The sequence below is a fragment of the Salvelinus sp. IW2-2015 genome, linkage group LG23, assembly GCF_002910315.2.
Source record: "Salvelinus sp. IW2-2015 linkage group LG23, ASM291031v2, whole genome shotgun sequence".
Classification (NCBI taxonomy): Eukaryota; Metazoa; Chordata; class Actinopteri; order Salmoniformes; family Salmonidae; genus Salvelinus; species Salvelinus sp. IW2-2015.
The window spans coordinates 41,517,090-41,540,468 of record NC_036863.1 but is presented as its reverse complement, the minus strand read 5'-3'; the positions used below and the strand labels follow the sequence as shown (position 1 = coordinate 41,540,468).

Below are 23,379 nucleotides of genomic sequence, written 5' to 3'. Positions count from 1 at the left end.
CTAAATCATTTGTTTCAATTTACTGATTTYCTTTAATGAACTGTAACTCAGGAAAATCTTAGAAATTGTTGCATGTTGCRTTTATATTTTTGTTCAGTGTAATTACAGTAAAATACTGTGAAAACCCCAATCCCTTCAATTAATTTACTTAATCCATTCATTCATTACGATAACAGTAGCATTTACTTTTTTACAGTACAACAGGGTCAATGTATTGTAATGTGCGTCATTACACAGTACTTGTTTTGATACTGTATTTAGATTACAGTAGGTGTACTGCAAAATGAAATACAGTAACTTCAAGCCAACCCCTTTGCAGTGTGTTAAAACAGTCAGAAAATGAAAGTGCCAATATTTGAGGATTCTGAACAATAGAGAATGATCGAGGACTATTCTTTGTACTGTATCTGTCCCATTGTGGCGTCTGTGAGCGCGCAGCAACGCCATTGAGACCATCTCCATTTTTGGCCACTTTGAGTCCTCTAACTATCTCTATGTTCTGAACACCTCCTTAGTGGTGTGGTCATATCTAGATGGGATACAGCTTTGGTGATATTGATTTTTTTTGCTAACCCTAACCCTTTCCCTAARATTAACCTTATTATTCTAACCTGCTACGCTAAATCTCCTAACCGGCTGCGTAAGTTCTCCTAACTAATCACAGGAGTGGTTCTGGGAGTAGGCTCAGCTTCAACCACAGCCCTCTCTCTACAAGGTCATCGCCCGACTCATCCATGGACACGACTTCTTCCTGTTCAGAACAGGAAAATCTTAACTGTTGTGGTGGGAAGACATATTCATGTGTTCGTTGTTTTSAGGTGTCGTTTAGAAAGTGAGTGGGAGAGATGCAGCCAGGTGCGGCAAGTGCTTTTCTGTCCTATGTGGGTATATGCAGCTGTGTATGTGCTGCTCTACCTCACACATGTGGAGTACTGGCCTCTAACCTACTACATCCTCGGCGACACACTGCGTGTGAAGGCCTCCCTGCTCCTCTGTAACACTCCACCGCTCATTTCTGTCCAGATATTAAATTAGCAAATGTTTCAATTTTATTCCTCCCCTCTCATCATCAGCTTTTAATGTGTTGGTGAATCTATGAAGTGTGCTTGCCTACCCCACCCTTATTTCTCTTGGAATGTTACCAAGTATCCCAGCTAATACAGGTACAGAATAATTAGATGTATCTGTTTAAATAAAACCCCAATAATAAATCAAGAGAAACAATGGTGTCATGAGAGATCTTCATACATGTTTTCCTGAGGTCATTGTTGGCATCTCAAACAGCATTCCACTATGCCTGACCTCTACTGTATCTCTGCAGCGTTGGATTTCTATGTCGCTGCAGCCCCACAGCTCAGCCGGGTCAGAGTGGCTGCAGCAGCTATCATCGTGATGGGCTACCTCTTACTGCTGCTCCCAGGAGACTGGGATGACAGTGTTGTCCAYTGGATAGAGGGTTTGTAGCAAGGAGGATGACAAGAGGACAGCGTGGTTGGAGATGATGGAGGAGCAAATGCAAAGCCCAAGCACAAACTAGCAGGCATTTCTGCCCTAACTAGATGCTTTGGTTGTACAGGGCAAAACTTGGTGACAAAAGTCTCTCGAAATGAACAACAAATATTCAATGCATTGTCTTGTGTCTTTAAGAGCTGAAGTGCCAGATGGCCATATGTTACAACATTGTGGAGAGTGGATTATGTGTTTCTAGATACCGTCAAATAAAAAAAATCGGTATTTCTCTATGCAGAAAATGAAATGCATTTTCTATTTTACTTATCTGATTTTTCTTATCTCTATGGCGGTAGCTTCAGTTTCTGAGCTGGCTGTATTCTTCCAGCACGAAAGGTGGCGGTAGCGGAGCTCAACCGTTACACCTTAAGTTAAGTCAGTGCACGCATGTGTACAACGTTTTTYTGGGGGAAGAAACGGCGTGCAGCAACCAGGCATAGCAGTGGAATTATGGCACTGAATGCAGGTAAATAAGACAACTTATTTTCTTAAATACTCATGTTTTATTTTGGTTGGTGTTCTCACAAGTTTATTTTGCTAATTGTCTTTCAGAATGCCAGACTCCGACGTTTTTGKGAATTAAAGTTTAGCCTGAAAGCCCACTTTGACAGCTAGCATGGTTAGCTTAGCCAGCTAACGTTAGCTAGTTGGCTAATTAACTTGCCAGCTAGGTGTTTTGGTCTACCRGTGTCTCCAGTTCAGTTAGCACAAACTGACGTCGCGTGATACTTGCTTGCTAACCATCTAGTTAACTCACTTATCTAAAGTTATCAGCCGCTAACATTATCTAGGTTAACTGAAATCGACTATCTACTGTCAGTTTGATAAGCTAACTAATTTAGCTAGCTGCGTGATGAGCAAGCCAGCCAGTACTACTGTAACGTTAGGTGCTTTTAGTAACGCGGGTGTATTGCACAAAAACAGTCCGCATGAAGCCAGAAGTTAAATACAATTCCATTTCAACTTAGCTACTGTGTCGGTGGAGGGAATTTGAGACATTATCAAAAGGGTGGTATTATTAAACAGACGTTCCAAACGTGGGTCTGTTGTAGACCCAATTCCTCTCTGCTTACCGCTGCTCTAGAGGCGTCACTACGATTCTAGGCTGTATCACAACTGGCCGTGATTGGGAGTTCTATAGSGCGGCGCACAATTGKCCCAGCGTCGTCCGGGTTTGGTCGGTGTAGGCCGTCATTGTAAATAATAACTTGTTCTTAACTGACTTGCCTAGTTRAATAAAAAACCTAATGTCAATATAATTGAAAGCAATTCTAGTGTATGCAAATACACACACGTTTCTAAAAACAGCTAGCCAGCCAGCTGTGTCCAAATGACTGAGTTCTGGTTGCTTTAATKTCGGTTTACTCCTCTCATCCACCATGGTTGCCCTGTCAGATGATGATGACTTCGAGTGGACACCCCCTTCAGAATCTGAGATGAAGGTTATTCATGCTCAGCGGGAACGACAGGACAAGATAAGCAAGCTCATGGGCGCCTACCTCCTCAAGGGCTACAAGATGTTAGGAGAATGCTGTGAGCAATGTGGGGTGAGTGGGGGATAATCCAGACCAACCCAGTTAATATATTTGCCACATGTTAGCCAACATTAGATAYAGTGAGATCTATAGCTAAATATATKTATTATGTTATGYTAAAGAGATTGATTGATCTTGTCTTTGGAGGTTTTAGTCAGCATCTAAGTAGCTTTACTAATAAGGGGTATGACATTAGGTCTTGTGTTGAAGAATTTGTCTTTTGTGCCTCCAGACGATTCTCCTTCAGGACAAGCAGAAGAAGAACTACTGTGTTGCATGTCAGGAGCTGGACTCTGACGTAGACAAGGACAACCCAGGTAAGAGTCTGTGCAGGGTTAGGATCATTTCTGTTATGAGAAGGCGAAAGAGTTGCTTGACGACGACTCCTGAATTGAATTCCACTGCTCTGTTGATCGCTCCATACATTGTCATCCTAGAAGTAGTTTGTGCTGATGTCAAAATGAGAGGCGTTGCTCTGGCCCAAACCATCGGTTTCTGGGTCCGATCAGAACAGTCAATGTGTTAGCATTCTACAAGACGTCCGTGGGGAAAGCAAATCGTGGAGAAGTAACGCCATTGGGCATGGCGTTTGGCCGGAGCGATGTGAATGGGTAGTAAGGCTAGGAAAGGAATTTCCTTACCTAACRCTGGGCCCTGATTATGAGTCATGACTTGGTTTGCAACTAAACTTTCTTCTCCTTTCATATCCTTCTCTTCCCTCTTTTGTCTTACTCTCCTCTCACACTCAGCTCTGAATGCCCAAGCTGCCCTGTCACAGGTCCGAGAGAGACAGCTGGCCTCTCAGCCTGTCCCTCAGGCCAATGAAGCACCCTCCAGCGACGCCCCCCTCTCCATCACTGGGCAGCCCAGACCAGAGCACTGTGAGGGGGCTGCGTCAGGACTGAGAGGACCCCTACCTCCACCAGCCAACCCCTCTCCTGCATCCACCGTGACCCCCAGCTTCCTCCCTCCGTCCACCCCCTCCATCCAGCCAGTCCAGGTGCCAGCCCCCCTAGTAGCCCCTGCACCTCACCCAGCCCTATCCAGTGCTGAGGAAGTAGTGCTGCACAAGCTGCGGTGGGCCACACARGAGCTCCAGCACTCAGCCTCAGTAGAGGCCAGTATCCAGCTGTGCAGCTTGATCCGCAGCTGTGCAGATTCACTGCGCAGCCTGAAAGAGCTTCACCAATCATGAGACTGAACTGATGGCAATTCAAAAAAAACACAAAAAAAAGAAATAAAAAGAAAGAAATAAGGCATCAACACACACTCACTCACATAAGCAACACCGGAAGTTATAGCAGCTTGTTTCCCTTGCAATGGTTTTTGTGACAAGTTGAAGCTGCTTCGCCTCTGCCGGTTAAGGTTATTATAATAAACTTGGACAACTGTCTGCATATGCATACTTTGCATTTTGAGGGCCTGACCTGTAGTTATATTTTGTTTATACATTGCTGTTACTTTTTATTTGCAGTCTTCTCTGTGGATGCAGGGTAAAGTTTTGACACAAACTTGCATGATGACAATGGGCACCGCTGAGTGGTCGAACATCTTGAGCTAAATATAGTTGAATGGTGTTTGACTGGTTGGTATTAATGTATGTCAATTGTTTATAAAATCAGAATTTATCCACGTTATTCATACTTTCTCTGTGGTTATTATTCATTTTAAAACAATTTTCCATGTAATGTAATTGTATAGCATTGTAGATACAGTAGCAATCTATACTAGTTGATATACTTAATATTCTGTATTATAGTGAGAGTTTCCTGACGTGTTGAAGCAGCTGGGATGTTTTTGATAAGGACAGTGGTTTTTAGTGTCATAATTATAACTTTTAAGGGTCACTTATGTAGTAGGCTATTGGGTGAATTTCAATTTGTTTGTATAATTGGAAAAAATGGAATAGAGTAGAATTTGAGGTAAAGGAGCTATATACAATATTTRAATATTCAGTATTTATGAATAGCAATATTTTGTGGGAGTTTTCATAGTGGTTTTTGTCTTAATGTATAAAGGCATTTAGAAATGGGTAAAGGTGCAGAATTTGGTATTGCTAGGATTAAATCAAACACTGGCATCAACATAGGATAGTTTAGTTCCTCAGCGTTATTGTTCCTAAGGACATCCTACTACTGTTTCCTCTATCCCCAAATATAGTGAGTGATTTTGACAGCGGTGAAGCGCCTCGCTGCGATGAAGTGGGATGGGGCGGGGATATATCGAGGGGCGAGGTTGTCAGTTGAGACAAAGGAAAGCGTTGTGGAGTAAAAAAACAAGGAAACGAGGAATAAATGAATCTTGCGAACAGCTTTTTTTTTTAAACATACGATATTAATGTTTTCATGGTCAAAGTCATTTTTCATCCACACAACGATGGACGCTGTGTGCACGGCGCCGCTATTGTACTATTGAGGACTCGTTGGAATTACAATAATAGGCGTGAAGGTGAACCGAGTTTTTTATTTTTATTGAAACGATGTTGCGGTAGACCTATTCCCTCTTTACATATGCAACATATTCTGTTGTAACTAAACGCTCATTATCGGTAGAAGTAAAACGCTGATCTGAGGCAATCAACGAAAACTACTATTTTGAAATCACATACGTGATAGTGTTCTTCCATTATTGAATTCAACATTTTCTTTATGATTTAATATTTCTGGCAGTTATATTATGCTATATGATTAAACGCGCGGCAAGGTTTTTTCTTTTTCAAAAATACATTGATAAAGAGGTAGGGAAAAAATGAATGGGTTCCAGTCCAGTCCTCCTGAATGTCCAGGGAGCGTCTCTTCAATCGAAGGACTACCCCCTTTGCCAAAAGGCCTCAGCGGCATCCTGAACTCCAGTGGTGGCTCATGGAGAGACATCGAAAAAGTATACAGTAAACGGACACGCATTCAGGCCGATATCAGCAAGTCTAGAGTGAGCAACTCTCTTGGCCTCAGCAAGCCTCCAAGTCTGGATGCAGCGCTCGCTGTGCTGCGCAAAGAAATGGTATGAGGAAAGCTATTTCTGATAGTAATTTGTCTTCAGGGTCTTAGCTATATATGAGGACACCGTTATTTTTTGAACCGGACCTCAGTCGGGGTATCAAYTTACTGTAGCATAGTAGAATACACAAGATTAAATTGGTTACGTATCAGCAGTTTTCCTCTTGTTATATGTCACTCAATTAGCCCATGTCAGTCATTTACATWGATTTGTAAATTGGTCTAGTTAGTGTAAAGTTGTAACGTTAGTAATCATGACCGAATTACCCACCAGTGCAACTGATTTAAAGTTTCCTTAACTTTAAGTCAGTTGCACAAAACATTTTATGTGAATTTCCCCCTTAAATTAAGTGAAATGGTAAGGGTGGCCATGAGGCCCATTAACTTCTTCATTCAATATGAATATCAATGTAAACAGCATTTGTGGAGGTGAATAGGTCTTTCATCTGTTCCGGTTACAAAAGGAAAACATCAACCAGCTAGCTAACGTTACTTAGCTAGCTTAACAATGGAAGGTGCACAATCCATGGTTACAAAGCTAGCTAGCTAGTTAGCTAGCTAGTCTGTAAACTAACTTGAAATAGAAAATTAATATAAAAAAGTAGCTACAAGAAATGTGGTTTATTATCCTKCCTTGATTGTAGAAGTTCTATTTTGCTATCTCACAAAATAAAAAGCCATCTCTTCGAGGAGGCATTTAATCAGTGTACCAGGCTGTCTCCATGGTAACCAGATACTCTTTCTGCCATACATGCCTTCAAACTACTGTAAAACCCCTTAATTAAGTATGCCATCACCAGCCGGCTTCCACCCGGTTACACAACCCAGCACCTTAGAGACTGCTGTCCTATATACATAGACTTGGAGTCACTGGCCACTTTAATAATGGAACACTGGTCACTTTAATAATGTTTAAATAATGTTTACATACGGCTTTACTCATCTCATTTGTATATACTGTATTCTACTCTACTGTATTTGAGCAATATCGGAGTGGCAATGACTAAATCTAATATTTATATATTTCTTAATTCCATTCTTTTACTTTTAGATTTGTGTGTATTGTTGTGAATTCTTTTTAGATACTACTGCATTGTTGGAGCTAGGAACACAAACATTTCACTACACCCGGAATAACATCTGCTAAATATGTGTATGTGACCAATACAATTTSATTTGACTTAAGGTAATATTTTAGGGTCTCTATTCAACGCCCTTAAACAATTCCCTTAGGTAAGGTAAAGTTATTCCTTAATAAACCCTATAGATGTTTTATGCAACCTGGCCTTGACCTCCAGGGGGCACCCATTGAATTTGTTAGTCACTGACTCAGAGATCATATTAACATGGCAAAATGTGTAGAATTGCAGGAAATTAGCTTTTAAAACTGTAAAAATGTGTACAATTGTACTAAATTATCTGTAAAACTGCACACACAAAAAAGTAATGTAAAGCAAACATATTTGTTTAGCTTTTGTTAATAAAATACTTTTTCTACTAACATAGGTCCCGCTGTATGAAATAAATTATAGTTTTTAATCCTAGTGCTGAGTAAATGTGAGTTAATGTGTAGTGGGTAACTGTATAGCTAATAGGCTATGTGTTTGTAGATCGGCTGAGGTTAAAGGCCATGAAGCCCTTTATCTACTTCCTCAGAGTCAGATGAACTCTTGGATACTATTTTATGTCTCTGTGTGAAGGAAGTTGCTAACTAGCCTTAGCACAATGACTGGAAGTCTATGGAAACTGCTAGCATGCTAGTAGATACCATCGACTTCCAGTAATTGCGCTAAGGCTAGTTAGCAACTTCCTTCACGCAGAGACATAAAATAGTATCCAAGTGTTCRTCTGACTCTGAGGAAGTAGATAAAGGGCTTCATGGCCAACATCCTGAGGTATCCCTTTAATGAAGCTACAGCTACCAATGTGATAATGGCTGGGGTMGTTTTTGCTGTTGTCCAAATAGCATTTGAGTTTTAACATTTTATAGAAATTAATGAATGCGATTTAACTTTCTTAAAATGTCATACCCCCACTTTCGGACCTCACTAAAACTCAGACCCTGGCTACAGCCCTGTTTGTCATATACAGTGACTGTTCCATTTGTCACTGATGCTTTTTCTTTGGATATTGTAAGCAAATACATCGCATTTCAAACACAATTATTCTAGAAAACTACTAGAAGTATTATGCAATATTCCATTTCCAAATGGAATCATAGCTGCTTCTACACAATTTACAAAGTTGCTATAGTTCATGTATGAGATGATTGTCACAAGTATCTGTTCCTGTTGTCTGTCCTAGGTGGGCCTGAGGCAGTTGGACATGTCTCTGCTCTGTCAGCTGTGGTCTCTCTATGAGTCTATCCAGGAGTACAAAGGAGCCTTCCAGGACATCTCGTCCTCTCTGCTTTCAGAGAGCACCTTCACTACAGAAAATGGTTACTCTGAGGAAGAGGAGGATGACGAAGAGGAGGACAACGATGTTGACAATGTACCTAGGGATCCACCTGGCACTTCACTGTCTCTCCAGCCAACTCAAAACTCTCGTGACCAATGGATCAAAGAGTCTTTCCACATTCCCTTATAAACGTACAAATCTTTTTCTCAATATTTACATGATATTAACTGTTCCCTGTTCTGTATAGCCTTTATATTATTTATTATACTGGTACCCACCTAGGTTATTGGCAGCAGGACATATTCAAACTGGCACCATTCTGATCTGAACTGTCTTCATCACACAAGGAGCTGACATTTTCTACAACAACCTTGTAATTATACAATTTATATTCAAAAGACCATTCTAATATATTTGGACTGATTGWGCCCATCTTTAAAAGAAAAGCCATACAGTATTTCAGATACCTGATGAATTGGAGGCATTTGAATTTGGTGTCATTTGTTACCTACGATTGGATGTAAGTACACAATGCCTACAATTAATTGAACATATTTTATTGGTATCCAATCACACTTATTGATACATTTGAAGACTGTATAAGTGGCAGTGTCTGATGTCAAAGGTTTAGGATTGTAAATGCCTTGTAATTTGCTCCTACAATTTTAAGATTGAATGTARTCTTAGACACGTAGCCACATACACACAAGCCTGTATTACTCGTTTTTTGTTTGTTGTGTATGTGCAGTTTATATAATGAACTTTTTTTTAAATATTCGCCCCAAAATAAAAATGCAATGCTAACATATGTCTCATTACTATGTCTCATAATTCTACTTCATTGGCCGGGGTAATGGGTCAAGCTCAGCTGTAATGTATTGGTTTGGAAAGGGTTGTTGACTTAMTCTAACCACTAGATGGCAACATTTGTTGTGCCTGAGAGATGTCAGCTTTTGGTCCATTCTGCTATTGCAAACCTGAAATATTGTGCTTCCCAAAATTAAGCCAGAAAGACCTTCAGCTTCAGAAACTGTGCTATAGTTCATGTTTTTCTGGCTCATGGCAAAGTATGCAACTTGTTTCTAACTATGCCAAACTACTACGTCTCACAGAAGGCAAAAACGTTTCCTAGTATTATATGTGGATACAGTTGGTTAACTTATGTTCAGTGGCTGTGCTGTTGCATGTTTTGGTTCAGTAGATCACTACTCTCCCACTGTCTGGCCAGTATAAACAAACCATTCCAGCCACACACAGTCTTATTAGGTAATGATCCTTGTTCTCTTCCTGGGGGAGAAGGAGGAGGAGCCCAGAACACAGGCGCTGTAAAACATTCAAATAGATGTACAAATACCATCATCATGCATTCATTACTACAGAATTAACCCTGAACATCTAATAGTTCTACTTCTTGAGTGGTTGAAAGATCATTTGAATAAAACATTTCAAAAGTAATGTTTCAACTTGAAACACCCTTTACATGTGGGGTAAATTAAGGYGAATTAAAGGGATACAACCAGGGCATCCCAGGTAACTTATCTTGCCATCATATTTAGTGTAAAACATAAACATTGCCGCAGTGACTTTCAAAGTTGTATGGCAACGCATCTCTATTTTTATCAAGGTCAACATCAAGCAATATAGCGTTGGCCTACCAGTAGGCTAGGCCTATTGTTGTCTCCACATAGTTCCTTCCATTTTCTACCACACGTCCATATACATTACACAGACCTTATGCCAGCATAATGGAATAATATCTGTAATCACAGTGTTATAAGTATATTAGTACACATGCAGTCAGATAGTACTTGCGACTATTAATTTGGATTCTATCTTCAAAGAAAACATACAAAAGGCCAGAGGCAAGTACTGTGCTCAACTGCACATAGTAACTTGTGACAGGGTAATTACAGGAATAGATTAAAACTATACCTTTACGCAAGCTACTTTACAGATCCACTAACCACCAGGAAATGACTAACTGAAAACAGGAAGCCCCCTACATCCCTCAGACATCCATCGTTATTTTCCTCATAGCCACAGTGCAAGGCYACAATATTCCACCCTTTGTTTTATATTTTTGTAATAACAGTCTCTGATATCTTATTGCCATTGGTGGTCAGTTCCCATTTCATTGTACTACTCATATAGCAACAGAACATTAAAACAGGGGTGAGTGCTTTTACATTCCTTTTAGAAATTCCCATGTATTTCTATMAATAGGCCACAGATGCTATGGATATTGTTAGATACAACAAGGGGCCTGTCTGAGGACCCTTTTTAGTCTGGTTGGCCATTTTAGTCTGGTTGGACATAAATGACCAGTATCACCCAGTTTTAACAACCTACTTTTAATGGTTTTGTCTGGGAAATCTACATGCAAATAACTTCAGATCTCAATTTCCTCTTGGGGTTTGCTCTTAAAGGGTGCAAATGTCAGTGGCCTTATGTCTCTCAGACACTGATTAATAGTGAAGTGTTTACTACCTGAGTCACAGTAAATGACATGTTAAGTCATGACTTGCACATCCGAGAACAAGGTGGATTGAGTTAGGAAAATCTCAGCTCTAGCCAGCTCTCTACTTCACTGATCTCAGCCCTGAATACTGTAAACATTTTTTTTTAAATTCCCTTTGTTAAATAATGAAGAGTTTTGAACATACTTGGACACAGTAAAACTCCTAACATCAACAGAATTCCTTGATCTTTAGGAGCCTGGGACCGTGCCTCCTGTCTCTGTCAGTGTTGTTATTAGACTGTATTGCAAAGTGGAAAGGAGAGGTAGGCCTACACATAAGCTGCTGCTGGTATAGGGATTCTAGTCCAATGATGATTCTAGGTCACTGATGAATCACACTCCTCTATCCCCAGCTGCCTCTGTCCATCCATCCCTCCTCTCCTTCCTAAAAATATACTCCACACAGCAAGGGAAAATCCCTATGCAAGGCTACTCCTAATACGCACGGTAGGCCAGGACATATTTCCTCATGGAAACTCATGCATTATCTTATTGTACAATGTGTCTTGACCCAAACTGTATCACAAACCTTTTAGAGAAGTAAGGAAATKAAATGCTATTCCTAAAATGTAAATAAGCGAATAAGGATAAAAGTGTCAATTAGGCAAGAGCACTTTACACATGGCTTCAATGTATCTTGCAGAATTTCTAGAATAGTTGAGTGAACAATTCAGCATATAGTATTCAWTTTGAATAAAGTTCAGCAAAATTGGATTAGTTGGATTAGTCTGATTCACCCTTAATATATATGYTCTTCACTGGCCATCATACTGGCAGTGGCAGTGTACAATGGACCAATCCAAAGTCTGAGGAGTTATAGTTGTTACCATTGCTGTACCAATAGGCAGAAGATAGAGACAAGGAACTTTGCATACTGCCGCATCATCAATGCTTTGCATACCGCTCCCCTTGTCTATCTGCACCACACAGACGCAACAAATGAAAGGCTAACACTTGGGGAGCGTATTCAATTGACTATAATCTATCATGTAAAATGTGTTATGGTGGCTTTATCGGACAGTTTTATACCTAAATGAATTGTCGACACGGACTTCCTTGGGAATAGGACTGACTACCTGTTGCATTTATTTAGCTTTTCATATTCTGATCATGTGGAAGTGTTGAGATGAGGACGAAAGTGGATTTGGTTCCGCTTATAAATAATTAGGCTACGGTAGTTTCGTGCTACATGTTTTTTCTTCAATGCGTTTAGTTGATATGGCGACAGTTGACTCAACTCAATGAAACTTCATCGGCGGCGTGTCCCTGTTGAACACGGCAGCCTGAAGACATCGGTGTCACGCACCACGAACTGTCATTGTACAGCCATCCTTAGGTTAGCCTACTTTGAAAGGAGAGAGAAGAAAGAGGAACTTACTTTTTAAAACTTTTTTATTACCTCAACTAAATTATGACTTCGGTTTGGAAAAGATTACAACGCGTTGGCAAGAAAGCTTCAAAATTCCAGTTTGTGGCGTCCTATCAAGAACTTGTGTTGGAATGCACWAAGAAATGGTAGGTTATGTTATTGCTTTAAAAGTAACTGGGCTACTTTTCACAACATCCCATTTGATGCACGTCGTCTGAACTGCTCCCATTACGGGCGTTTCTTCTTGTAATATTTCTATTTTAAAAGTAGGTTTCCGCAGCCTAACAACATGGCCACTGTTTATGCTTCATGTCAAATAACTTATTACATTATTTGATCAAAACCATCGGATCAAACCCATAACGGGCCGTAGTCCCTCATTACAAGTGACAAGAGTTAACGTTACACTTTCAGGAAGGAGATGTGGTTAGTTGTTTCCTCAGCCTGGTTGCAACCTTGCTGGTCTCATATACTAGACTAATAAACGTAAAACCGGGACACCTAAATTAGTACCGGGACACCTAATTACGTTTGGTATGGTTACTTAAAACAGAAGRTTACTTAAGGGAAAGCAGGGGTGGATGTGTGTGTGTGTGTATAACGTGGACGTCCAGCAACCGAAAGATTGCGTGTTTTTATCTCATCACTGACAATTTTAGCTAATTAGCAACTTTGCAACTATACTGAACAAAAATATAAACGCAACATTTAAAGTGTTGGTCCCATGTTTCATGAGCTGAAATAAAAGATCCCAGAATTTTTCCATACACACAAAAATCTTATTTCTCTCAAATTGTGTGCACAAATTTGTTTATATCTCTGTTAGTGAACATTTATCCTTTGCCTGATAATTCAGCCACCTGACAGGTGTGGCATATCAAKAAGCTAATTAAACAGCATGATCATTACACAGGTGCACTTTGTGCTGGGGACAATAAAAAGYCACCCTAAAATGTTTTGTCACACAATTCCACAGATGTYGCAAGTTTTGAGGGAGTGTGCAATTGGCATGCTGACTGCAGGAATAGCTGTTGCCAGATAATTTAATGTTAATTTCTCTACCATAAGCTGCCTCCAACGTCATTTTAGAGAATTTGGCAATATGTCCAACCGGCCTCACAACCGCAGACCACGGGTAACTACACCATCCCAGGACCTCCACATCCGGCTTCTTCACCTGTGAGATTGTCTGAGACCAGCCACCCAGAGAGCTGATGAAATGGAGGAGTATTTCTGTCTGTAATAAAACCCTTTTGTGGGGAAAAACTGATTCTGATTTGCTGGGCCTGGCTCCCCAGCGGGTGTGCCTGGCTCCCCAGCGGGTGTGCCTGGCTCCCCAGCGGGTGTGCCTGGCTCCCCAGCGGGTGTGCCTGGCTCCCCAGCGGGTGTGCCTGGCTCCCACCATTGGGGTCGTGGGAGGGCATATGAAATCCATAGATTATAGGGCCTAATGAATTTATTTCAATTTACTGATTTCCTCATATGAACTGTAAATCAGTAAAAATCGTTGAAATTGATGCATGTTGCATTTATATATTTTTTTCAGTATACCTACTACTTTTTAGATACTTTGCAACTGCATGTTAGCTAACCCTACCCCTAACCTTAACCCTTTAACCTATCTCCTAACCTTAACCCTTTAACCTATCCCCTAACCTTAACCCTTTAACCTATCTCCTAACCTTAACCCTACCCCTAACCCCTAGCCTAGCTTGCTGGATCGAATCCCCGAGCTGACAAGGTAAAAATCTGTCGTTCCGCTCTTGAGCAAGGCAGTTAACCCACTGTTCTCCGGGCGCCGAAGACGTGGATGCCGATTATGGCAGCCCCCCGCACCACTCTGGGTTGGGTTAAATGCGGAAGACACATTTCAGTTGAATGCATTCAGTTGTACAACTGACTAGGTATCCCCCTTTCCCTAACCCTAGCTAACRTTAGCCACCTAGGTAACATTARCGTTAGCCACCTAGCCAACGTTAGCCACAACAAATTGGAATTCGTATCATATCATACGTTTTGCAAATTCGTAGCATATTGTACGAATCGCAATTCGTCACATATGAGACAAGATGGATGATGGACATCCACAGATGAATACATAGCATATCATACGAATTGAAGTGTCCCGAATTACAGCCCAGGTTGGTTTCCTCTGATACAGTAATATGAATAACAGAAGCTCATCGAGCMCTTACATTTCCACGTTTACTTTAGTGAACCTACAGTAGGCAATGGGCACAGGCCTACTGTAGATTTGATGCACCCAATAGGCATCAATACTCCTAACCTACTACATCACTGTCAGACCGATTAATGACAGCCATTACTTCAGTCCACTCACCTGGCAGGAGGATCTGGATCATTATGATTATGATGYCCTGACATGACCAGATACTGGGTAGCAGGGCAATTGTTTTCCAGAGGGATATAACATTTAGCTTTCCTTTTTACACTATGATTGGATTTGTTGGTATTTATTCATTTGTGTCGTTAATAAGGATACCTGTGTTGATGTCATCGGTGTTGCCATGATGTCATCAATCACCCTTTGCCTACTTTGATGTTAAGTAAAGAGGAGAAGAGCCTCYGTCGATAGCCTACTAATTGATGAAATTAAAACAATAGTGTCTTCACTCTTAGCGGAATACTAAAGTTAGTTGGCACTTTCATTTTTTATTAACTGTGATAACGGGGGATCTTTCAATGCGATCTTTTAAGATCTTTCAGTGTGTGTCTGAGTTGCACCATAGTAGACTATACAACGATGATGTAGTTTGCAATCAGGCCTGCCAATCATGCCACGTTCTTGCTTATCTTTTCATGTTGCAACAGAGCAATAGTATATGCTATTGTGTACTGTAGAGTAAAAAAAAAAAAATTGAAAGGGGGATACCTAGTCAGTTGTCCAACTGAATGTATTCAACTGAAATGTGTCTTCCGCATTAGTGTGATTAGATCATTATTTCTTAGTAGATGAGATGTAGACTTWAACAAAGACTGTTTGAATCTGATACAATATCCATACATAATCCTTGGAGCCTTGCAACCAATAGTTGAACTGGATATCACTCATAATAACACAAACAGGAAGTGTGATCGAACTGTCCATCTCATGTTTCGTCAGAAGCTGTTCTAACATGAGAACCAACGAGGGCGGAGGTTTTTTGAGAGACAGCCTCGCCATTGATTGTAGCTTTTAGTTAGCAGGTGGGTCAAAGTCTTCAGACTCAACCAAGGATCAGTCTTGCCTCTGGTTGGGTTTATGACAGCTGGAGTATGACACAGCGGGCTGCTTTTTGATGTGAGTCATATTGGTCTCTGGTTATTCAGGACTATGGACATGCCTCCTCCTGTCTAATGGGTTTGCCTGTCCCAGTCTGCCAGTCTATTTCTGTGCCCTGTGATGCCACTATGCTTTCAAACCAGCCCCCTCCCCACCCAAACATGCCCTTTGGCTCCCATTCGCTATGTTGCTATAACTAGCCTGCAACCCGAGACATAACTGAATTTGGCCCTGCTTTTCTATGTTCTCCTCAACAGGCTCCATTAGCCTWATGGCTCTCTAGTGTTAGGAAGGAGTCTCTTACAGAGGAACTTCAATATGTTTCGAATATACTTTAAATATATTAAGCACGGCCTGCTGTTTGCTTGTATTACAATTTACAAGCAATATAAGTGAGCAATCTGCTCAACTGTATTCCGGATACACATTATAAAGCCATACAAAGAGGAAGGGGATACTTATACCATAAGAAATCATGGACTATACAGAGCCTTTGGAAAGTATTCAGACCCCTTGACTTTTTGCACATTCCACAAGGCACACACCTGTCTATATAAGGTCCCACAGTTGACAATGCATGTCAGAGCAAAAACCAAGCTATGAGGTCGAAGGAATTGTCCGTAGAGCTCCGAGACAGGATAGTGCCGAGGCACAGATCTGGGGAAGGGTACCAAAAAATGTCTGCAGCATTGAAGGTCCCCATGAACACAGTGGTCTACATCATTCTTAAATGGATGAAGTTTGGAACCACCAAGACTCTTCCTAGAGCTGGCCACCCGGCCAAACTGAGCAATCGGGGGAGAAGGGCCTTGGTCAGGGAGGTGACAAAGAACCCAATGGTCTCTCTGGCAGAGCTCTAGAGKTCCTCTGTGGAGATGGGAGAACCTTCCAGGACAACCATCTCTGCAGTACTCCACGAATCAGGCCTTTATGGTAGAGTGCCCACATGATAGCCTGCTTGGAGTTTGCCAAAAGGCACCTAAAGACTCCCAGACAATGAGAAACAAGATTCTCTGGTCTGATGAAACCATGATTGAACTCTTTGTCCTGAATGCCAAGTGTCACTTTTGGAGGAAACCTGGCACCATCCCTACGGTGAAGCATGGTGGTGGCAGCATCATGTTGTGGGGATGTTTTTCAGCAGCAGGGACTAGAAGACTAGTCAGKATCGAAGCAAAGATGAACAGAGSAAATTACAGAGAGATCCTTGRTGAAAACCTGCTCCAGAGCGCTCAGGACCTCAGACTGGGGGCGAMGGCTCACCTTCCAACAGGACAACGACCCTATGCACAYAGCTAAGACAACGCARGACTGGCTTCGGGACATCTCTGAATGTTCTTGAGTGGCCCTGCCAGAGCCCGGACTTGAACCCGATCTAACATCTCTGGAGAGACCTGAAAATAGCTGTGGAGCGACTCTCTCCATTCAACCTGACAGAGCTTGAGAGGATCTGCAGAGAAGAATGGGAGGAACTCCCCAAATACAGGTGTGCCAAGCTTRTAGCGTCTTACCCAAGAAGACCCAAGTAATGCCAAAGGTTCTTCAACAAAGTACTGAGTAAAGGGTCTAAGTACTTATGTAAATGTGATATTTCCGTTTAAAATTTTTAATACATTAGCAAACATTTATAAAATCCTGTTTTTGCTTGTCATTATGAGGTATTGTGTGTAGATTGATGAAGGGAAAATAACAATTGAATCAATTTTAGAATAAGGCTGTAACCTACCAAAATGTGGAAAAAGTCAAGGGGTCTGAATACTTTCCAAAGGCACTGTAGGTTAAAAGTGATTGAGAAATATGGTTCCTTCCTCTTGTGAGGTACCCCACCCTCAAAAGCCCTCAAGAAAACAGTGCCATGAGCCAGGTCACGTGCCTTATTGCAGTTTCCTTCCATTCTTCCTGTGTTGCAGAAGCCAGAGCTTCATCGTCTGTCGAACAAAAACAAGGGACAAAACAATGGTTTGAAAACTTCTCCCAGTCAGGGCGACACTGTTGTAATACTGTTGTACGACACTGTTGTTACATATTGAGGGAGGATAGAATAGAGTGTATGACATATTTCATGTATTCATATTTCAGGAATGCATTACTATGTCATGTAAAAATAATGCCACCATTTACTTCTGGTAGTTCACCAATAGACATATAGAAAACCATATTATGTTGTACAGTAATTCAGTTGGCATGGGTGTGAGATGTAGTCAAAAAGTCTGTGTGATGTTACAAATTAGTCCACATGTGTTAAATGAGGTAGTCACCATGGGATACCAATGGCTTGCTGATACGGGACCGCTGGGATGATGTGTATGAGGCCATGTTTGGCATTCTCCATAGTGATGTATCTGGAAGGCATTTGTAAGGGAAGTCTGGACCAAAGCTACAGTATGTTGTGTAGTATAGAACTGGAGTAGCAAGGATCCCTGGCTTCACACACACACACACACACACACACACACACACACACACACACACACACACACACTGTGTCTCTTCCAGCCCCTGGGCATTGACAGCTGATTGTGATCATGTGACTCTCATAAGATCCCCTTTACTGTCTGCTATCCACCCTCTTCTTCATCTGTTGTGGAATAATAACATTTGTTGGGACTTGATTCCGTTGCATTGTTCTGTTTGTGTAAAACAAACCATACTTTGTAACTTAACCACCAGTAATGACACCTACTGGGGGAGCATTCCCGGTTCTTCTCAGAAAATTGTTCCGTAACAAACAAATAATATAGAACTTGTGTGTTGGTGTTTGTATTTTTGTGAAACACACTGAATGTACAAAATATTAGGAACACCTGCTCTTTCCATGACATAGACTGACCAGGTGAATCCAGGTGAAGGCTGTGATCCCTTATTGATGTCACCTGTTAAATCCACTTCAGTCAGTGTAGAGGAAGGGGAGGAGACCGGTTAAAGAAGATTTTTAAGCCTCGAGGACAATTGAGACATGGATTGTGTATGTGTGCCATTCAGATAGTGAATGGGCAAGACAAAATATTTAAGTGCCTTTGAACGGGGTTATGGTAGTAGATGCCAGGCGCACCGGTTTGAGTGTGTCAAGAACTGCAACGCTGCTGTTTTTTTTTCATGCTCAACAGTTTCTCCTATGTTGCGAGATGTAAGGAAGTTACAAAACAATTTCTTGCATTTCTCACTGTCGCTTGTCTCATGTTTTGATGCATCGTCCTTTTTCTATGATTTCAGGCAACCAGATAAAGTGAGGGTGGTTTGGACCAGAAGAAATAGGCGTATGTGCTCCAAGGTAAAGACTCACCCAGATGTACTTAAAAGATAAACAGCAGATCTCCTATCCCACTTGGATGGCAGGGAKGCATTGTCGTAACTTGTATCACATTTTGATGTAGTCTTGATTTCTCGCTCTAGCTTCATGGATGGCAGCCGGGCATCAAGAACCCATACAGGGGGATGGTGGTGTGGCCCGTACCTGAAAACGTGGATATCTCCCTCACACTCTTCAGGGTACATTTCACCCCACGGCTATTCATGAGTACACTAGAGCTATTTGTTTCTGTGATAATTCCTCTTTATACATTTCTATTGTAAATTGACAACGTACAAAAATGTGTGGAACATGTGTTATGTTTCCCTGTTATTTTCATTCTCTATGCTTAACCCCTAGGATCCCCATTCCGATGTGTTTGAAGACAAAGACTGGACGTTTGTCATTGAGAGTGTGAGTGTACTTTCTGCCTCAATCGAATTATAGTCGCTCACAACAGCCGGCATTGAAATATGAACGTTCATTAAAGGTCAGCTAACAATACCACTAAAGCCCACTCATGAATGTATCCCTGCTGCTTTGTCTTGCAGGAGACAAAGGGCCAACGTAAGGTGTTGGCTTCAGTGGACGTGAATATGAAGAAGTTTGCCAGTCCCACTCCCACTCAGCAAGACCTGACATTGAAGCTGAAGCCCCTGTCTGTCAAGGTGGTGGAGGCCACTCTGAAGCTCTCCCTGTCCTGTGTGTTTCTCAGAGAGGGGAAAGCCACGTGAGTCCGTCCCATAACATCCCGCTAACGGTAGATTCAGAATTACCAGCCGTACTACAGTAATAACGTCGGTAACGACTTCATTACGTGTCAAGGTGACGATGCTGTGTTGCTCTCCCGTAGTGACGAGGACATGCAGAGTCTGGCCAGTCTGATGAGCGTCAAACCCACAGACATCGGTAACCTTGACGACTTCAACGAGAGCGACGAGGAGGACGACAGGAGGTCCAGTGCTGGAGCTAGCATTAGCAAAGCGGCCGCAGGTACACTTGAATCATAAACGTCATGAGATCAAAACCGTACCTTCTTTGGCGCTCTGTATTCTTTGGCGCTCTGTCACATGACTCGAATAACGGCATCCTCACTTTTCGATCATTATCTCCTGGCCCTACTTTTTCCTTCTCACACTTTCTTTCTCCACTTTCTCTGCCAGCTCCTCCTGCTCGTCCAGTGCGGCCCCCAGAAAGGAGGCCTTCTCTAAAACATCCCCCTGTCATAGGTACCCTACCTCTCTACCTCCTGTTCTTCGTCTTGTTCTAGCCTTTGGTTTTCACCTCTGTGACTCCTTTCCCGTCATCCCAGCATAGTACCTCATGTATGAAGGATTTTCAATCATTTTGAAAGAAAAACCATATCCATGGATTTCCGTACAAGTGACAATTGTAACTTTACAAAATGATGGATCCCCTGCGATGTCATTCTACATTAGTCACCACATTGCCTCGTCAAATGTTCCATTGAATCAGATACTTTCCCCAAAGATATCGGACTGCCAAGAAAAAATAATAGAGAGCAACAGTATTACTTAGAAACGATGTATATGCTATGCAGCAGCTAGCTAGTTCTCTTGGAAATGTCAGTTGTGAAGTTGTATCTGATTTATGACGGTCATTTCATTTTTAACCTGTCATATCATTCCACATCTTTGCTTGTCTTTTTTATCCTTCCTTCCTTCCCCTCTCCATCTTTTTCTATTTATACTCCTCTCCATCTCCCTCTCCCTCCATCTCTCCATCCCCCTCTTCATCCCATAGCCTGTGGGAAAGAGAGTGGCAAAGCTGGCACTGTCCCTGTCCTCCATTCAAGGCCCCCCCTGCCTGTTCCCCTGACCCCCTCTCCCCGTCTTCAAACCCGCTCCAGACATGCACGCTCTGTGCCACCCTCCCCTGAGCCCCCCAGGCCACCGGCACCCCCAGTCCCCTTGGTGCCCTCATCCTCAGTGCCATTAGGGCCCCTAGGACCCCCAGTTCCCTCAGTGCCATTAGAGCCCCTAGGACTGCCAGTTCCCTCAGTGCCATTAGGGCCCCTAGGATCCCCAGTTCCCTCAGTGCCATTAGGGTACCTAGGACCCCCAGTTCCCTCAGTGCCATTAGGGCTCCTAGGATCCCCAGTTCCCTCAGTGCCATTAGGGTACCTAGGACCCCCAGTTCCCTCAGTGCCATTAGGGCCCCTAGGACCCACAGTTCCCTCAGTGCCAGTGTTTACCCGCTATCAACCACCCTCAGTATCATCAGCGCCCTTACTGCCTGCTTTTACCCACTATCAACCACCGGCACTGCCCAAAATCTTCCGTCCCAGCAGCGGCTCAGGTACCTGCAGCCAGGCAGATGGACTGAATGATGCTGCCTTGACAAGTGCTTAATGAACCTTAACTTGTTTCTCAATCTGCATGATGGAACTCCCTGAATTGCTTATGATTTGCCTTTTAATTTTGTTCAACAAAAGTATCCCCCGGCAAGGGCATGGTGTAGTAATGTCTGGGGTTGGGCTGTCTTATGAGAGTGATTTGAGCAACGTACAAATGACTAGCAGCATCGACCAGTGGCACTTTTGAACCTGCTTGCTTGTGTTGAAGACTTTTTCTGAAGAGAATACCAGTGTTACTGTAAGTTAACAGAAATGTTCTCTGCGTTATTAACAGGAAACTGTGGTTAAGAAAAGTAAAATTAACATCACTGCATGTCATACGGCATGTCTATTTGCAGTATCCCTCTTTCCACCAAGTACACGCTCTCACTCATTGGTTTCTGCTATTAATCTATTTCTGCAATTTTTCTTCCCTATTTTACTTTTCTTCTTGCTCCTAGCGCCTGTGTCTTTTCTGAGTAGTCTCCCAGGGGCTCTGTGTGGCCCTGCAGTGGATTTGAAGCCCCGGGGTGTTGGTCAAGTGGCCCCCGATCGGCCCCAATTTAAACTAGCTGAGCCCCTGGCCTCTGGCCTCTCTCAACACCCCTCTCTACCCTCCGACCCACAGAGAGGTACCGGATGCATGGAAAGTCATAGGTCAAAGGCCACCTGCTTATCACATTGGCCATTCTATGTCTTTAAGTTGGACTCGGTTTGAGTGTCTAACGCTCTAGTTTTTCACTATCATCTTTCTGTCCTGTCTTCTCCTTTATGCCTGATGCCCTCTCTCCCTCTATTCCTCTCTTTCTCTACTGCAGCTCGCTCAAATGTCTTCAGTCCTCAGATTGTATCAACTCATCAGCGTCCGTCCTCCCCCTCTATCTTTTCCTCTGCTGCGTCTCCTCAAGACAAAAACACTGTTAGCGCCCTGTCTCAGGCAGAGCCATCCCTTCCCAGACCTCAGCTCCCCAACACTCCGCCAAGTATGGAAACACATTCTATCGCTATCGCTGACCACTTTGTGTTACTTACTTCAGTGGTTATAGCCTGTGTAGATTGCTTCTCTTCAGTTGTATTGTCTTGGAGGGTGAGCCAAAGCTTACTTGCTGCTGTGTCTTTACTCTTAATGGTGGTTGATGAACTAATGATTTACTTTTTCTCTTCCCTCTTCCTCTGTTTTACCCGCAATCATAAATCTTTGTCTCCCCATTCACCCCATCTCTCCCCTTCATCAACTCTCTGCTCTCAGCCTCCATCCGGCAAAGGGAGTGGGGGAGGCCCAGGCCTGTGTCAGGCCCCAGTGGCACCTCTGTCTCTGGCCTGTCCCCCTCCTATTCCTGTCCCTCTCCTAGGGATTCCATGGCCCCTGTCCCTCTGCTGACTAGCCCAGACCTGGATGCTCTGTGTGACCCTCACTGTCCTCCTCCTTCCATCCCCTTCCCTAAGTCCTCACCTCCCGTCAAATGTCTTTTCTCTCACAACCCTCCCTCTCCTCGCTCTAACAACCACTGTAAACGTGCCCTAGTCGTTGCCCCTCTCTCTGACCCTCTACCCAAGCCTGTCCCTTTGCTTCCTGCGACTGTCCGTGCCTCTGCTTCTGCAGCTCTCACTGCCTCCCAGTCAGGTACTGAACCAACAGGTCTCACAGSATGAATACCATCAGGGCGTAGGGGGGGCAACTAGGTCTATGACATCAGCCTCGTTTCATCAATAAAACCATTCTGGCTGGTTTGTCCCTTGCGGTTCACTGCCTGTTGGCAAAGGACTGAGACAAGCACAGTACTCCACTGCCAATTTTAGCTGTTACTAAATTCATTCCAATGCCTATACACAGTGYTGAAGGCACAGTACCAATKAAGTGGTGTAATTAGCTAAGAATATATCCTGCACAAAGGCCCTGTTGTCTGTATGGTCCATGAGCCATTCCCCCAAATCTGGTGAGGATGTCTCACAGGGATTTGTCTCTGGCGTTGTAACGTGTGTGATGGCAGTACACAATTGGGTTATCACTTTTCCCTTCATCTCTCCATCCCATTCATTTTCCCCATAGGGATTKTACCCTTATTACAAACAACGTCAGTATACAAGTTATTGCTSACGTATACCCTTTAATCGTATATCATT

General features: G+C 42.6%; 3 protein-coding genes and 1 pseudogene across 8 annotated transcripts in view; all 4 read left to right on the top strand.

Moving 5' to 3' along the window:
• The first annotated feature begins 660 nt into the window (after nt 1-660).
• On the top strand, nt 661-1,855 carry LOC139022908 (solute carrier family 35 member F3-like; annotated as a pseudogene).
• Nucleotides 1,856-1,868: 13 nt separating this feature from the next.
• znrd2 (zinc ribbon domain containing 2) lies at nt 1,869-4,681 on the top strand. The gene is made up of 4 exons (XM_023969216.2): nt 1,869-1,975; nt 2,905-3,056; nt 3,277-3,361; nt 3,794-4,681. The coding sequence occupies exons 1-4, from the start codon at nt 1,897-1,899 to the stop codon at nt 4,237-4,239; spliced, it is 762 nt and encodes a 253-aa protein (XP_023824984.1). The 5' UTR covers nt 1,869-1,896; the 3' UTR covers nt 4,240-4,681.
• Nucleotides 4,682-5,099: 418 nt separating this feature from the next.
• Nucleotides 5,100-9,244, top strand: fam89b (family with sequence similarity 89 member B). The gene is made up of 2 exons (XM_023969218.2): nt 5,100-6,044; nt 8,345-9,244. Exons 1-2 carry the CDS (start codon nt 5,793-5,795, stop codon nt 8,627-8,629), a joined length of 537 nt encoding a protein of 178 aa, XP_023824986.1. The 5' UTR covers nt 5,100-5,792; the 3' UTR covers nt 8,630-9,244.
• A 2,628-nt stretch (nt 9,245-11,872) lies between these two features.
• Nucleotides 11,873-23,379, top strand: part of ehbp1l1b (EH domain binding protein 1-like 1b) — a 29,035-nt gene continuing 17,528 nt past the window's right edge. For 5 of the 6 annotated variants that reach the window (XM_023969205.2, XM_070434634.1, XM_070434635.1 and 2 more), the window contains exons 1-11: nt 11,873-12,473; nt 18,824-18,881; nt 19,004-19,099; nt 19,260-19,313; nt 19,451-19,629; nt 19,753-19,892; nt 20,063-20,128; nt 20,664-21,218; nt 21,717-21,887; nt 22,074-22,238; nt 22,505-22,879. In XM_023969205.2, coding sequence (XP_023824973.1) covers nt 12,370-12,473; nt 18,824-18,881; nt 19,004-19,099; nt 19,260-19,313; nt 19,451-19,629; nt 19,753-19,892; nt 20,063-20,128; nt 20,664-21,218; nt 21,717-21,887; nt 22,074-22,238; nt 22,505-22,879 — 1,963 coding nt within the window. In that variant the 5' untranslated portion in view covers nt 11,873-12,369. The remainder of the gene's footprint in view (nt 12,474-18,823; nt 18,882-19,003; nt 19,100-19,259; nt 19,314-19,450; nt 19,630-19,752; nt 19,893-20,062; nt 20,129-20,663; nt 21,219-21,716; nt 21,888-22,073; nt 22,239-22,504; nt 22,880-23,379) is intronic. The other variant, XM_070434636.1, reaches the window with a different exon arrangement.

Coding starts and splice junctions, on each gene's coding strand:
- fam89b (XM_023969218.2), top strand. CDS start 5,793: ATGAATGGGTTCCAGTCCAGTCCTCCTGAATGTCCAGGGAGCGTCTCT. Junction 6,045..8,344: donor CTGTGCTGCGCAAAGAAATG/GTATGAGGAAAG, acceptor TGTCTGTCCTAG/GTGGGCCTGAGGCAGTTGGA.